We start from the raw sequence: 14038 nt of genomic DNA on the forward strand, positions 1-14038 counted from the left end.
CTAAAATCAAGTTTCAAATTCTTATTTTTACCCTGAATTCGCACTTAAAATTTTAAGTACGCAAGTACTAAGTTATACTCATATGAAGTGCAATGAGAGTTACCTAATTAGAGCACAAAAGAGAGTGTTGTTCTCCTAGATAATCTCGTCGATTTTCAACCCATAAAAACTGTTTTGCTTGTAATGGTAGTGGCTTGCATTTCTTTTGCTATCTTAAGTCGACTATGGCTTAAAATAAGATCGCGTGTGTTTGGTGGCATTTGATTTGCTATCTTAAGCCGAATCTGGCTTAAAATAAGAACACTTTCACTTGATATTCATTTATGAGCAAATTGGAATACAAAATAAAGTTAAATCAAGTACAGATCGTTCCTGAATCAAGCATAGTAGGATTATATTCAAGAATGAAAAAGATTGAACCAAGCCTTGATTCCGCTTAAAACAAGTTCATTTTGGCTCCAGTTAAGCGCTATTGGGTTTAATGTGAGCTTAAATTAAGGATTAAATAGAGATTCACTAGGCTGAATTTCAGCGTATGGCGTGCTTGTGTATCTCAGGTGCATTCAGCAAGTCAAGAACAAATTCCCTTATTGTCATACTGCATCTATTGCCTTTAGACATTTTGGCCAAACAATCAGCTGCAACAACGGCTGTGCAGTTGCGCGAGCTATCGCTTTGGTCGGAAAAAAGTTACGGTCACAGTTCGGTCCTCAAAATAATGCCAGATGTGCTTAACGTGGTGGATTACACTTTGGCGAGACCACTTTTTGACAAAAAGTTTGAGACCCTAATTCCCAACAGTGAGGCGTGCTGTACACGGACCCCGGGGAATAAAAGATATATAGATTTCTACACTGATGGCTCCAAATTGGATGGACAAGATGGGTTCGGAGTATATTTTAAAGATCTGGAACTTGGAATAGCGAAAAACTTACCTGATCACTGTAGTGTTTTTCAGGCTGAAATATTAGCAATAAGAGAAGTGGTGAATTGGCTGAGAAGTAATGCTCCAAGCAATATTGGCATTAATATATACTCAGATAGTCAACCTGCAATAAAATCCTTGGACTCTGTGTTCCTCAACTCGAAAACGGCCATCGACTGCAGCAAATCTCTCAATGAGATGGCTGAGCAGCACAATATTCACCTAATATGGGTGCCTGCCCATAGAAACATACCGGGGAACTGCGAAGCAGATAAGCTAGCAAGGCTAGGAACTACCTTACATATTCCAGGGGAACTAGAATTTGTTGGTATGCCTCTGGCTACCTGCAAGCTCTTACTGCGTGGAAGGCTGTCTGATGGCAAATGTTTGATGGGAGAAGCTAAGGTTGTAAGGACACCAAGCAAATATGGTCCCATTTAAACTTAAACCGCACACTAGATATGCTAGTATTCTCGAGACGCCAGATATCACTCCTGATATCTGCTATAACGGGTCCCTGCCTGATAGACGATTTTGCAAAAACTATTGGCGCGAAGTATAATGACTATTGTATGAGCTGTCATGATGCGGAGGAAAAGGAATCAATAAAACAACTCTTGTGTGAGTGTCCTGCATTTTGTGTAAGGCGTAAGCAAATTTTAGGGGCATATAGCTTCAGATTACAGGCGGACCTGGAAAACGTTAACTTAAGCAGTCTGCTAATGTTTTTGGAACAATCTGGTTGGTTCAACAAAAGAAAATAATCGAGAAGGTTCAGCGGTTAAAACTAGAAGTGCACATATGTAATAGGTACGTTTAGTTAATGTGGTATCACAATGGACTGAATAGTCTAAGTGAGCCTGAAACTTAATCGGGCTGCCACTTTAACCTAACCTAACCTAGGCTTGAATCAAGTACTTCTCGTACTTAAAGGAAGCACAAACACGATTAAAAATTCCTAAAATTACATGATGACGACGACGTCTCAATTATTTATTTAAAAGAGTTTAATTTATTTAATTTACTGTAATTTCATTTAATAGAATAAACCCCACTTCTAGTTAATTACTTTAAATACAAGTAAATGTATTTCATTTAATTTTATTTCAATATTTTTGTATTTTTGTATAATTTCTTTTAATTTAAATTAATGCATTATTTTTTAATTGGTATAACTTTTAATTGATATAATGAATTTTTTTATTAAGTCCAGTTGAAATTTTTTATAAAGACGCGTATTAGGACTGTTATCTAAATATGCTGGTTAAGATGCACTCTTGCGTAACCTAATATTTACTTTTTATTTTATGTTTTTAATTTTCCATCTATAACTTACACAATATTAAGAACATATTTTTTAAATAAATATTTATAATATTTACTTTATAATTTATTTATTCTTTTTTATATTTATTTTTATTATAATAATATAAGTTTCACCTCGGAAATTTTGAAATTCGCCACAATTAACATTTTTAGTGTTGGGTAGTTCCGGAGCGAACTAGTTCTTTGGAACTATTCCGTGGCTGGAACTAAATGAACTGGATGTGATACCTTTACTTCAGCTCCTCAGTTCCTTATATTCATTTCGTTGTGTACTCATTCCATTTCTTTCGCTCTTTATGACAACAGCTCTCGCTTAAATTGAAGTTGCCAGATCCTTAATGAAGATATCGAAACTGTTCCAAACTAAATATCAATACCAACATGCTTTACAAAAATTATGTAAATCAGCAAAATCTGTACAATGCGGAAGAATATTTTACGCAATAGAAACAACTCTTTTGGTCTAAAGTCGGCAAAATAATTTTGTACATAGTAACTTTTGATTTTCTCTATGAAAAAATTTAAACACAATATTTCAAAAATAAATGTAGATCTTTGTATTAGTATTGATCTCTGAAAAATTTTCTATGGATCTCTGAAAATTGTTCTACCATTATCTAATTTTATTCCCAAAATATTTATTATACAAATTAATGTTCAAGAAATTTGATTAAATTCTTGTGAACTTTTATGTTTTACTTAAATTTAGTGTTCATGCATTTTATTTTCTTGCGGAGCTAAAAGAAAATGTCAATATATGGGATTCTTTAAGCACTTTCCTCCGGATCCCAAAGGAACTGTGGAACTAAATGATGTTCCTTTTTAGGAGCGGATCTGAAAAGACCGACCATATGGGGGATTTGACAAAGATTTAGACAAATCCCCCATATGGACGTTCTTTCGTGCAAATATTGCCAAAATACTCACAGTTGCTACTGCTAAGTCGCAGTCTTGTCAAAATGACTCAAATTTTCCTATACCTCTAATACATATTTATCGACCGATAAATCATAAATACAAGTTTACGAAATTTAGATTTGATATTACCTACATTTTTTAATAAAATTTTGCTGCGCCTTAGTGCATTACATACATTTTAAGTTATATATATATATATATATATATATATATATATATATATATATATATATATATATATATATATATATATATATATATATATATATATATATATATATATATATATATATATATATATATATATATATATATATATATATATATATATATATATATATATATATATATATATATATATATATATATATATATAGGTGGTATCGAAAATGGAAATGTATAAAGTTGTGCAGTGTATAATATATTTGGCCATTGCCATAATTTTTTGGGATGAATCAATATACTTTTTTAACTAATTGAGATAGGCTCTCAAAATTTAATTCTATAGGTTGATATTATAAGCAAATATGGTCTGTCGTAAACTGTAAAGTATTTGACATACTTACATTTACGACGTATTTTGCCATACATCAAAAACGTCGTAAATCTTCGTAAAATATTTACTTTTTGACAAAATAAGATTTTGAATAATATATGTTCCTTTGATCCATTTATTCCCAAACTCTTGCTACTCAGACCATCTCTGATTACAAGTAAATTAAAATGTAATGTTTTTGGCAATGCGTTTAATTCGGTAGTGTGGGGTTAAATATTGTTATAAAACTGACCGGAGATAAACAAAATGTTCTTCCGCTGATTTGTCAAGGAATGGTTCTTATATTAAATATGTACTCAGATTTTAACTAAAGAAACAATTTTAGTACACAAAGTGATATACAGACTAAAAGCAACCGCTGGTTACTCACTATTTTTTTCAAGCTACGAAGATACATTAATTGACAATTTGTATTTATTCTATTTATTTATTTTTAATTACCTTCTGAAATCAGAGATAATATTGTATAGTACCGCACAGAATATACGTTTATTAATAACAGAATAAATATGGGGAAGTCTAAGCTTTTTAATAACGTATATACTTACATACATTAATACATTTGGCATGAAAACAAAGAATTTTTGAAGAGAATATAGAAAAGGAAAAAACAACCATTAAAATGTCGAACATTTCTAAAGAGATTTATTAAAAGAAAGTAGTATTTTATTATATTTATATGTAGCTTCAGCAGTGAAAGCAACTAAAAATTAATATTTCATAAAAAAAGACAACGATTAGAGCCAAAATAAAATTGTACCCATTTTTTACTCTGTCAAGTAAAAATCTGGCCATTTTGGGATTGGACCACATCCATGATTTTAGGATAACGATCCTAAACACAAATCGCATATTGTTTGTATTTGGCTTCTTTATAACTGCGGCGAAGTTATTGATACATCAGCACAAACAAGACGAAGAAGAAGGTGGCTAAACTGCAACCCATAAATATTACATCTCTTAAAACAGCAACCGTAAAAGAATGAAGAATGAAAAAGCGATTGCAATGCATTCTAGATGCAAAGTGTGGCTATACCAAATACTAAAAAAGGTAAAAAATGATTTTAATATATTGATTTTAGAAAATATTACCTCTGTTTTTTGTTTCTTTTTGTTAAAAGTAATTCTGTACTCAGTAAAAATAGGTAAAATTTTTATATTGGCTCTATTCTTTATGAGATGTTTATTTTTTAATTTCTACACTGTTAGAAAAATATGTTTTTCATATGTTCCGATATAAACAAAATTTGTTTCGGGCACAATTTTTAAACACAATATATTTAAGTGCAAACATGTAATGTTCCTAAACTAACTCTAAATGTTTGGGACACATATGTTAGTATGTTAGAATATATTATGTTTGGGGCATGAATGTTTCATAAAAATAATATGTGTGAATGTAAACATATATATGTTGTGATTTTTGATTCAGAGAGCGACAGAGAGATAGTATAGAGAAAGATATAGTGATGGAACCCGGGAGGGTTGACGAAAGATATCAACATAACACAGCGAGAGAATCAAAAGAGAACAACTTGTGTTTTATGACAAGTCCAAAAATTTGATATGCTTAAGTCTAAATATTATTTAATTAGAATATTAGAATGAGTATTCGGAGTAAAGAGAATAGTCATTTGAAAAAAAAAAAATAAAACAGCCTGTGTTTTCGCCTTGAGAGCATTCATTATAAAAATTTAATATAGTATAAATATAAATGTGTAAATTAAAAAAAAATTGGTGTACGGTCGGAGCAGGGTTGAACCCACGACCCTTTGCATGAAAGGCGGACATGCTAACCATTGCTCCACGTGGCAAACAAATGTATGTTTCTGTTAAATAATGTTTTGTTTGCATCGGCTCGTGGGCGCTGCAGACTATGCTACATAAATATAACTTATAACGATAATTGTCTATTGATGGCCATAACAGCACGTAGCCCAGTGGATAGTGTGATGGCTTACAAACTGTATGGTCCTCGGTTCGATTCTCCGTCCAGGAGAATGGTAAAATTTTGAAATATTTGTAAAATTGAATAATTTCTTCAACATTATTTGTATTACAGAAAAAGGTGCCAAGAACTAAAAAATTTCGTGGAAATGAAAATTATGTGAGGGAATGAGCACAATCTTCTTTGGGGAGAATTCTTCCAACCATATAATATTTTTGGGCTCAAAATGCTTCTAAACATACAATATGTTTACATAAAACAAACATATTAATGTTTCGGCAGTATCCAATAATATATATGCTTCCTGCAAAATATGTTTGGAACATATGTTAGAGAAGCGATTTTTTTTGAGGGTGTACCATTGCTGAAGCTACATATAAATATAATAAAACGAAAAAAAATAAGTTAAACAAATACAAATAAAATAAAAATACAAATGTGTTTTTTACTGACTACGGAGTTAAAAATACTTATTTATTTAAGTTGTGAAAAGTCATTATTGACATACTATATATGTTAATTTAGAAATGTCGTATAAGAAATTATGTGTTTAGAAATGTTAGAGAGAGAGGCAGAAAGTACGGAGAAAGATATAAAAATGGCGACAGAGTTTACGAACGACTTTAATTTAACACAATGAGAGAATCAATTGATTGTTGGTCTACAGGAAACAACATTTTTACAGACATTTTTTGCAAATTCAAACTCAATTTTTCAAATTCGAATTACGAAACTTTCATTGACAAGTGAAAAAACTAATTGTGTCTAATAAAGTTTCTTCAATTTAATGAAATATTTCTAAAATTAACCTTTTCTACTTGCATTATGGACAAAGTATTTGACTCAACTGAAACATATGATTTCGTACCATAGGCGATTTTTTAGAAAACTCCACATAATGAAACACTTGATTCTAGTTTTTTTAATCATTCCTCCTTGTATCTCAAAACTTACCTATACCAAATTTAATAACCCCCATCTTACTTATAATAAAGAGATGAACAGACGGATATTCTGAGATAGATCAAATCACAATATAATGGTGAGTCGATTAGTAGGACCCTGAGTTTGTGAACAAATAGTGTGGTGCTGATGATTGCTTTAGCCTGACATTACCCTTAACCAATTTCTTCTTTGATTGTGTAGTATAAACATAAGAAAATTACATTAATATCTCATAATTTTCTTCTTAATCTCTTTATTTTTAGATAAAAAAATTAATGGGCAGCTTGTTCTTGACGTTTCTTAATGTATGCCTTGACCTTGTTACCAACTTCACTGTCCATCAAGCACTTGTGAACATCATAGACATGTACATCATTAGCCTTATCACCCTTGGGGTTGTTGCTAATACAATCTTCGGCCAATTTCTTGACATCTTCTTCGCTCATGTCCATTTTGAATTGTTTAGCAATGCGATCAGCATGATAGCCTTCATGGGGGCAGAAGACATCCATTTTCTCAGAAGTGCACATAAGGTATTTACGAACAGCTTCTTCGTTGGGGAAATCGAAATTTTTCATGTGATTCATTTGTTCCTCGGTGAGGGGATGTTCTGTTAAGCAGGCAGCACGAATGGTTTTGATTTCATCGGCAGTTTTGGGTGCCCAGTCATCGGCATAGACCTAAGGTGGAGAGAAAAATAAGGTGACTGTGATTAATACATTATTAGAAAATATTGCGTGAACGGAAACCTTCACAAAAAATCAAAACTGAATGTTCACGATTTTGTCCACGGGCGTTAACGATTTCATGAACGGCATTCGTTTTTCTTTGGCCATGAAAAGTCTTAAAATAATCGTTAGACGTTTTTATGGCAACTCCGCCGTTGGTGCAATGTGCTAAGGTGACTGTTAACGCGTATGGTGCAGGCAACACAGGCTCAGGACAGGAGTCACGGAAGCGGAAACTTTTTTTATTTTGTTTATAAATTCGTAACCATTACGTTTTCAGACCATGAACATTGGTTGTTGTTTTGACAAGGTATGGTGTCATTTTTACGTTGTCAGATTGACCCCGTCTATTCTCAGTTTAACAACACATGTGTGTTGATTCACCTTTATGAACGGATCGTTTCGAAATGACCACGCCGTTCATCATTTTTTCTATGGGTGTATAAACTAAAGCAGAACAAAATTTTCGTATTATCCCCACAAAATATTAACAATGAACTACTGCACGATGTCATGATTTCCAATGTTTGTTTTTAATCTTTACTCTTTAAGGCCGGTATGCACCTCTAGCGAAATTTTCGGTAGCAAAAATGTATTTAAGTCTACAACAAAAAAAAAAAACAGGGCTGTGTACACAAATTTTAAACCAGCTAATCGCTTTTAAAAATTGTTAATATATGTTCCAAATATTCCTCAAATAAATTGTTTATTATTTACAGACCTTTTAAAACTTTTACGCACACAAGGATTGTAATAAATTAAATGTTTGCTGCCAAAATATGCTTTTGACAACCCTGTTATTTTCATTAGAGGTGCGTACCAGCTTACGAAATTGAACGCTACCGAAAATTTCGTTAGCATAAATATCAATGCATTTCTTATGGGAATGAAATTTTTCGCTAGAGGTGCATACCGGCCTTTATTAAATGTTCTTTTATGGGAAAGTGTAATTTCGTCAATGACCGTTAAAAAGAACGCTGCATGTTCTTTGTTTTAACAAAGTATTGTAGAAATCTCAAAAAGCAGGGGAATTTTTCCTAAAAAAACATTTACTTTTTTCTGTGTCTATGAAGCTAATTTATATGTGGTGTAAATATTATGACCAAAAGTGAAGGTTGCGTAATCTTTCACCTCACGATAATATTTTTGCAGTGTACCCACAGAATGAAGACGTCACATTTTCGTCGTTTTTCTAAGTTTTTATCTCCGGCGGAGGCAGCTTAACATTTGAGCTGATAGAGTTTGGTTTTGGTTTCAAAGTACATTGAAATAGATTTCACGATGCTATTAAAATTAGTAGTATAACTAATCGCAATATTTGCTATGAGAGTCGTAAAACACAGATTGCAGTCTTAAGAGTCGTAAAACACAGATTGCAGTAATGTAGCAATTTTATTGATTACTTGTAATTATTATTATTATTATTTTTTTTTTTTGGAAATTAATTAGGAAAAATAGAGGCAGATCCATTGAAAGTATTCAGCATAGTCAAGTCACAACGCAGATAATTCCAATTGTGTCCCCATTTTTTGACTGTCAAACTATTCTGTTTTTTTTTTTTTTTAATTATATATTTTTCACTTACACAAGCGGCAATAGCCAATAAAGCCAAAAAGAATTTCATTTTGTTTGCAGGTTCTTGTTACTTTCACTCTAAGCTATGTTGAGATGCAAGGTTCCCAATCAACTGATCTTTATAGGAATTGAGTTAGTCTATATATGTGGATTGATTTTGAGCGCTGCAAAAAAGAGGAACAGTATTTTTCCTAAGCCATATCCCATAAGCACTTTCAGTTTCTGGAGAACGCAGCAGCAGCGTCCAATATGCTGATAACACTGAGATTGAGATTTGAACCTTTCATATATGAGTGCCAATACACAAACTGACAACCATTGTCTGCTCGTGAAGACACTGACGGTGATAAGTCGATTTTAGTGCACATAGGTCCCAAAGTATGTACTTATTTGCATTGGTCTTTGGTTTCTTGGGATTCATCTATATGTGTGTGTGTGTGTTTTTCTAATGTGAGATTTATCAACCTAAACGCTAGGTCGTATGACAATAATCTATGATCTTTTGTTTTTCAAGCCACAAACTATTAAAAGATAAGCTTGAAGCAAGCAAATACATATAACCTGGACTATGACAAAGCAGTTTTTCTTGGGTAACAGATAAAAGAAGCAACTATTTAATTAGTCTGGGAGGGGAAAAACAAACTTACATTTTTGAAAATTTGTGTTACGAGTGTGTTTGAAATGTTATGACATATAGATGGTGCTATGTTAATGTAAACAAGTATTTAAGGTGGGTATTTAAGTTCGGCCGTCCGAATCTTAAATACCCACCACTATGAATCAAATATAATAGTTTCAAATTTCAGGGGGGTTTGATGACAGATATTCTCTCAAGCAGAGCAGTTCAACCAGTACACTTCCCGAAGATAAATTGAATGTTTTTACCTATGAAGACTATATCTGATTCTGGATTTGTATGAGTTTTAGAGGAATAATTACCATCTCTTGTAAGTGTGCAAGAAATTAATGAAATAACGCCTTGATTTGAAATCTAAAATCTGTAGATTTTTACCCCAATTATTTAAATGATTACGAGAAGCAAAATATGGAAATTTACATTGAGTTTCAAGCAATTTTCATAACACTCAAAAAAAAGTAAACTCTCTATTTTACTAAAGCCAATTTAATTTTATTTTAGTTCATGGAATTATTATGATTGGAGAAAGTTACCTTTACTCTAATAATTTTTTGTGTACGTTAGTTAAATTAATTAAAACCGAGGAAAAAAATATACTCAAATGAAGCATAAAGATTAACTAAATTCGTGTCTTCCACAAAATAGTTCAGAATTTCTTTAAATTTGTAAATTTTACCAAAAAAAGCGTCCATCATGAACTTCGTATGTCACTAAAGACATTCTTGCAATTTAGAACTCCAAGTTTTTCCTTCAAACTACAAAATTTTCTTTAACAAGTGAAAAAACTTAGTTATGTCTAATAAATTTTCTTGAATTTGTCGAAAAATATTTACTTATTTTTACTACATCGGCGTGATGCCAACGTTTGTAATACTGTTTAGTTAAAATTTTCTACAAATATTAAAAATTTTCTAAAATTAACCGAAAGTTTTCTTCCTGGTGGGTTCACTGTTTTTTCAGTGAATCAGTGCACATTCTGTACCCTCTAGATCTGAAATCTGTCTATATGGAGGCCTTACCAAATCGACCGATAAAACTAAATCATATACACATTTTTGTGGGTCTATACCAAAACATGGTGGCTATACCAAAACATGGTCCGATACTCACGATTTTCGGCACACCTCTTTATAGTCCTAGAATTCCTCTAGATATCCAATTTCAGCCAAATTGGGTAATAATTACGGATTCTAGAAGCCCAAGAAGTAAAATCGGGAGATCGGTCTATATGGGGGCTATACCAAAACATGGTCCGATAATCACCATTTTCGGCACACCTCTTTATAGTCCTAGAATTCCTCTAGATATCCAATTTCAGCCAAATTGGGTAATAATTACGGATTATAGAAGCCCATGAAGTAAAATCGGGAGATCGGTCTATATGGAACTATACCAAAACATGGTCCGATACTCACCATTTTCGGCACACCTCTTTATGGTCCTAGAATACCTCTAGAAATCCAATTTCAGGCAAATTGGATAAAAACTACGGATTCTAGAAGACCAAGACCACAAATCGGGCGATCGGTTTATATGGGAGCTATATCAAAACCTGGACCGATATAGCCCATTTTCGAACTTGGCCTGCGTGCAGACAAAGACGATTCTGTGCCAAATTTCTCCCTGATCAAGACTATATATTATTTATATAGTCGGAAATCGATATTTCGATGTGTTACAAACGGAATGACAAACTTATTAACAGCTTGGCTGATAAGGCCCCAAGTTAACAGCTTGGCTGATAAGTCCCCAGTTTGACACATAGATGGCGTCGCTAGTATTAAATACGTATTCCCTTCAAATGATTCGTGTCAAAATTTGACGTCTATAAGTCAATTAGTTTGTGAGATAGAGCGTCTTTTGTGAAGCAACTTTTGTTATTGTGAAAAAAATGGAAAAAAGGAATTTCGTGTTTTGATAAAATACTGTTTTCTGAAGGGAAAAAATACGGTTGGAGCAAAAACTTGACTCAAAAGTCCGCTGACAAAGTAATGGCCTCTGTTTGTTGGGATGCGCATGGAATAATTTTTATCGATTATCTTGAGAAGGGAAAAACCATCAACAGTGACTATTATATGGCGTTATTGGAGCGTTTGAAGGTCGAAATCGCGGCAAAACGGCCCCATATGAAGAAGAAAAAAGTGTAGTTCCACCAAGTCAACGCACCGTGCCACAAGTCATTGAGAACGGTGGCAAAAATTCATGAATTGGGCTTCGAATTGCTTCCCCACCCACCGTATTCTCCATATCTGGCCCCCAGCGACTTTTTCATGTTCTAAGACCTCAAAAGGATGCTCGCAGAAAAAATTTGACTGCAATGAAGAGGTGATCGCCGAAACTGAGGCCTATTTTGAGGCAAAACCGAAGAAGTACTACCAAAATGGTATCAAAAAATTGGAAGGTCGTTATAATCGTTGTATCGCTCTTGAAGGGAACTATGTTGAATAATAAAAACGAATTTTGACAAATTTTCTTTGTTAGACCGGGGACTTATCAGCCAACCTGACATAACTCGCTTTGTTTTCATATTTGTAACACAAAAAACCTGATTTGCCTGCAATTGAAAATCTAGAGGTATTTTAGGACTATAAAGAGGTGTGTAGAAAATGGTCCGTATCGGTCCATGTTTTGGTATAGCCCCCATATAGACCGATCTCCCGATTTTGCTTCTTGGACGTCTAGAAACTGTATTTTCTATCCGATTTGCCTGAAATTAAAAATCTTGAGGTATTTTATGACCATAAAGAGGTGTGTCGAAAATGGTCTGTATCGGTCCATGTTTTGGTATAGCCCCCATATAGACCGATCTCCCGATTTTTATTTTAGGGCTTCTAGAGTTCGTAGTTTTCACCCAATTCATCTGAAAGTGGATTTCTAGAGGTATTTGAGGAACATTAAGAGGTGGTGTGTATTGACCATGTTTTGGTATAGCCCCCATATAGACCTAACTCCAGAATTTATTGCTAGGAATCCGGCTGATCACAAATAGGTCAGCCGAATATGGTGTGTGTCGACCCATGTTTTAGTCTAGCCTCCACATAGACCGATCTCCAGACTTATCTCCTTGGGCTTCTAGAAACCGTAGTTTTTATCCGATTTGCACAAAAATTTAAATATACTGGAATTTTAGACCCTCAAAAATCTGTATCCCATTTATTTTTATCGGTCCATTTGGCAAAGCATCGATAAAGACCGATTTAACTTCTTGAGGGTACACCCAAAAAAAACTATTTTCCTCCGGAATGAAATTTTAGACAAACGAAATTCCCCTTTGGTATAAAGTATTTTCGTTTGGAGCAAACTAATACGAATTTTTGATAAGCGATTCAACGATTGTCTCTAAAATTTGTGTCAAAAGAAACCTTTGCTTGTCTAGAATTCCGTTCCTCAGAAAAAGAAACACTTCTTTCAGGGTATAGCAGGCGCACTGATCATGAAAATTATTTGAAACTAAAATTAAAATTTCCAGATTTTACTCATCGTAATCATTTAAATAATGGCGGAAAAAATCTACAGATTTAAGATTTAAAATCAAGGCGTTATATCATCATATACACGATATGTTTATGATTTCTTTAAAACTCAAAAAAAATGGTTCTCATAAATCCAGAATATGATCTGGACTTCATAGGTAGAATCTTTAAATTTTTTTCTCCGGGAAGCGTACTGGTTGAACTGATTTGTTTGGGAAGCGTACTGGTTGAACTGATTTGCTTGGGAGAAGATTTGTCATCAAACCCCCATATATTATCAAGTAACCCGCTACGACGAATACTATTATATTTGATTCATGGTGGTGGGTATTTAAGATTCGGCCCGGCTGAACTTACTGCTGTATATACTTGTTGTTTATAAATTGTAGTAGAGAATAGAGATATTTTTACATTTTTTACCCAACATTCCTTTTATTTCTGGTAAAAATTAATTATTCTCCAATTTGCAAGTTAATGAATTTTCGGACTAAATTTCATTTCAATTTTCTTTCAATTTTGGTTTCAGTTTCCACAGAAGTACTATAGATTTTCCAGAAAAACATATTTTTTTAAAACGCTGTGCGTTGTGATGTTTTAAATGCAACAAACTTGATTTCGTAAAATTCGGTTAACATTTTAAGACGTAAGAATTTTTTTCTGGTTGTATTTTAAAGATACAGTGCACATATAAAGATTAACAAGTATATACACGCAAAAAAATAATTCTTTCCTCCCAAACGAAATTTTAGACAAACAAAGTTCGTTTCTCATTTGCTTTTCGCTGTAAGGAAGTGTATTTGGAAGAAAAGTATATACTTTTTGTGATAAACGTTTATTCTTTTCCAGGATGTAAAAACAATTTCATAAAGACAAACTCAAAAAAAAAAAAAAAAAAAACATTGTTTTCTTGCTAATTGCATTTTCCCTCACATCTTTCTCACATCCACGAGGTTTTTTAGTTCTTAACACCTTTTCCTGTAATACCAACAATGTAGAAGAAATTATAC

The 14038-nt window shown here is 32.9% G+C and overlaps 1 protein-coding gene across 1 annotated transcript; it reads right to left on the reverse strand.

Moving 5' to 3' along the window:
* Window positions 1–6835: 6835 nt before the first annotated feature.
* LOC142223004 (odorant-binding protein 22-like) lies at window positions 6836–9090 on the reverse strand. Its single transcript, XM_075292942.1, has 2 exons — window positions 8932–9090; window positions 6836–7298 (listed from the first exon to the last, which is right to left on the reverse strand). The coding sequence occupies exons 1-2, from the start codon at window positions 8968–8970 to the stop codon at window positions 6891–6893; spliced, it is 447 nt and encodes a 148-aa protein (XP_075149057.1). The 5' UTR covers window positions 8971–9090; the 3' UTR covers window positions 6836–6890.
* Window positions 9091–14038: the final 4948 nt, after the last annotated feature.

The sequence above is a fragment of the Haematobia irritans genome, chromosome 1 (genome assembly GCF_050003625.1).
Source record: "Haematobia irritans isolate KBUSLIRL chromosome 1, ASM5000362v1, whole genome shotgun sequence".
NCBI lineage: Eukaryota > Metazoa > Arthropoda > Insecta > Diptera > Muscidae > Haematobia > Haematobia irritans.

Excerpts from the sequence above, each read along its gene's own strand:
- LOC142223004 (XM_075292942.1), bottom strand. The coding sequence starts at position 8,970 with ATGAAATTCTTTTTGGCTTTATTGGCTATTGCCGCTTGT. Across the intron at positions 7,299-8,931 it reads TATTGGCTATTGCCGCTTGT|GTCTATGCCGATGACTGGGC; the intron begins GTAAGTGAAAAA and ends TCTCCACCTTAG.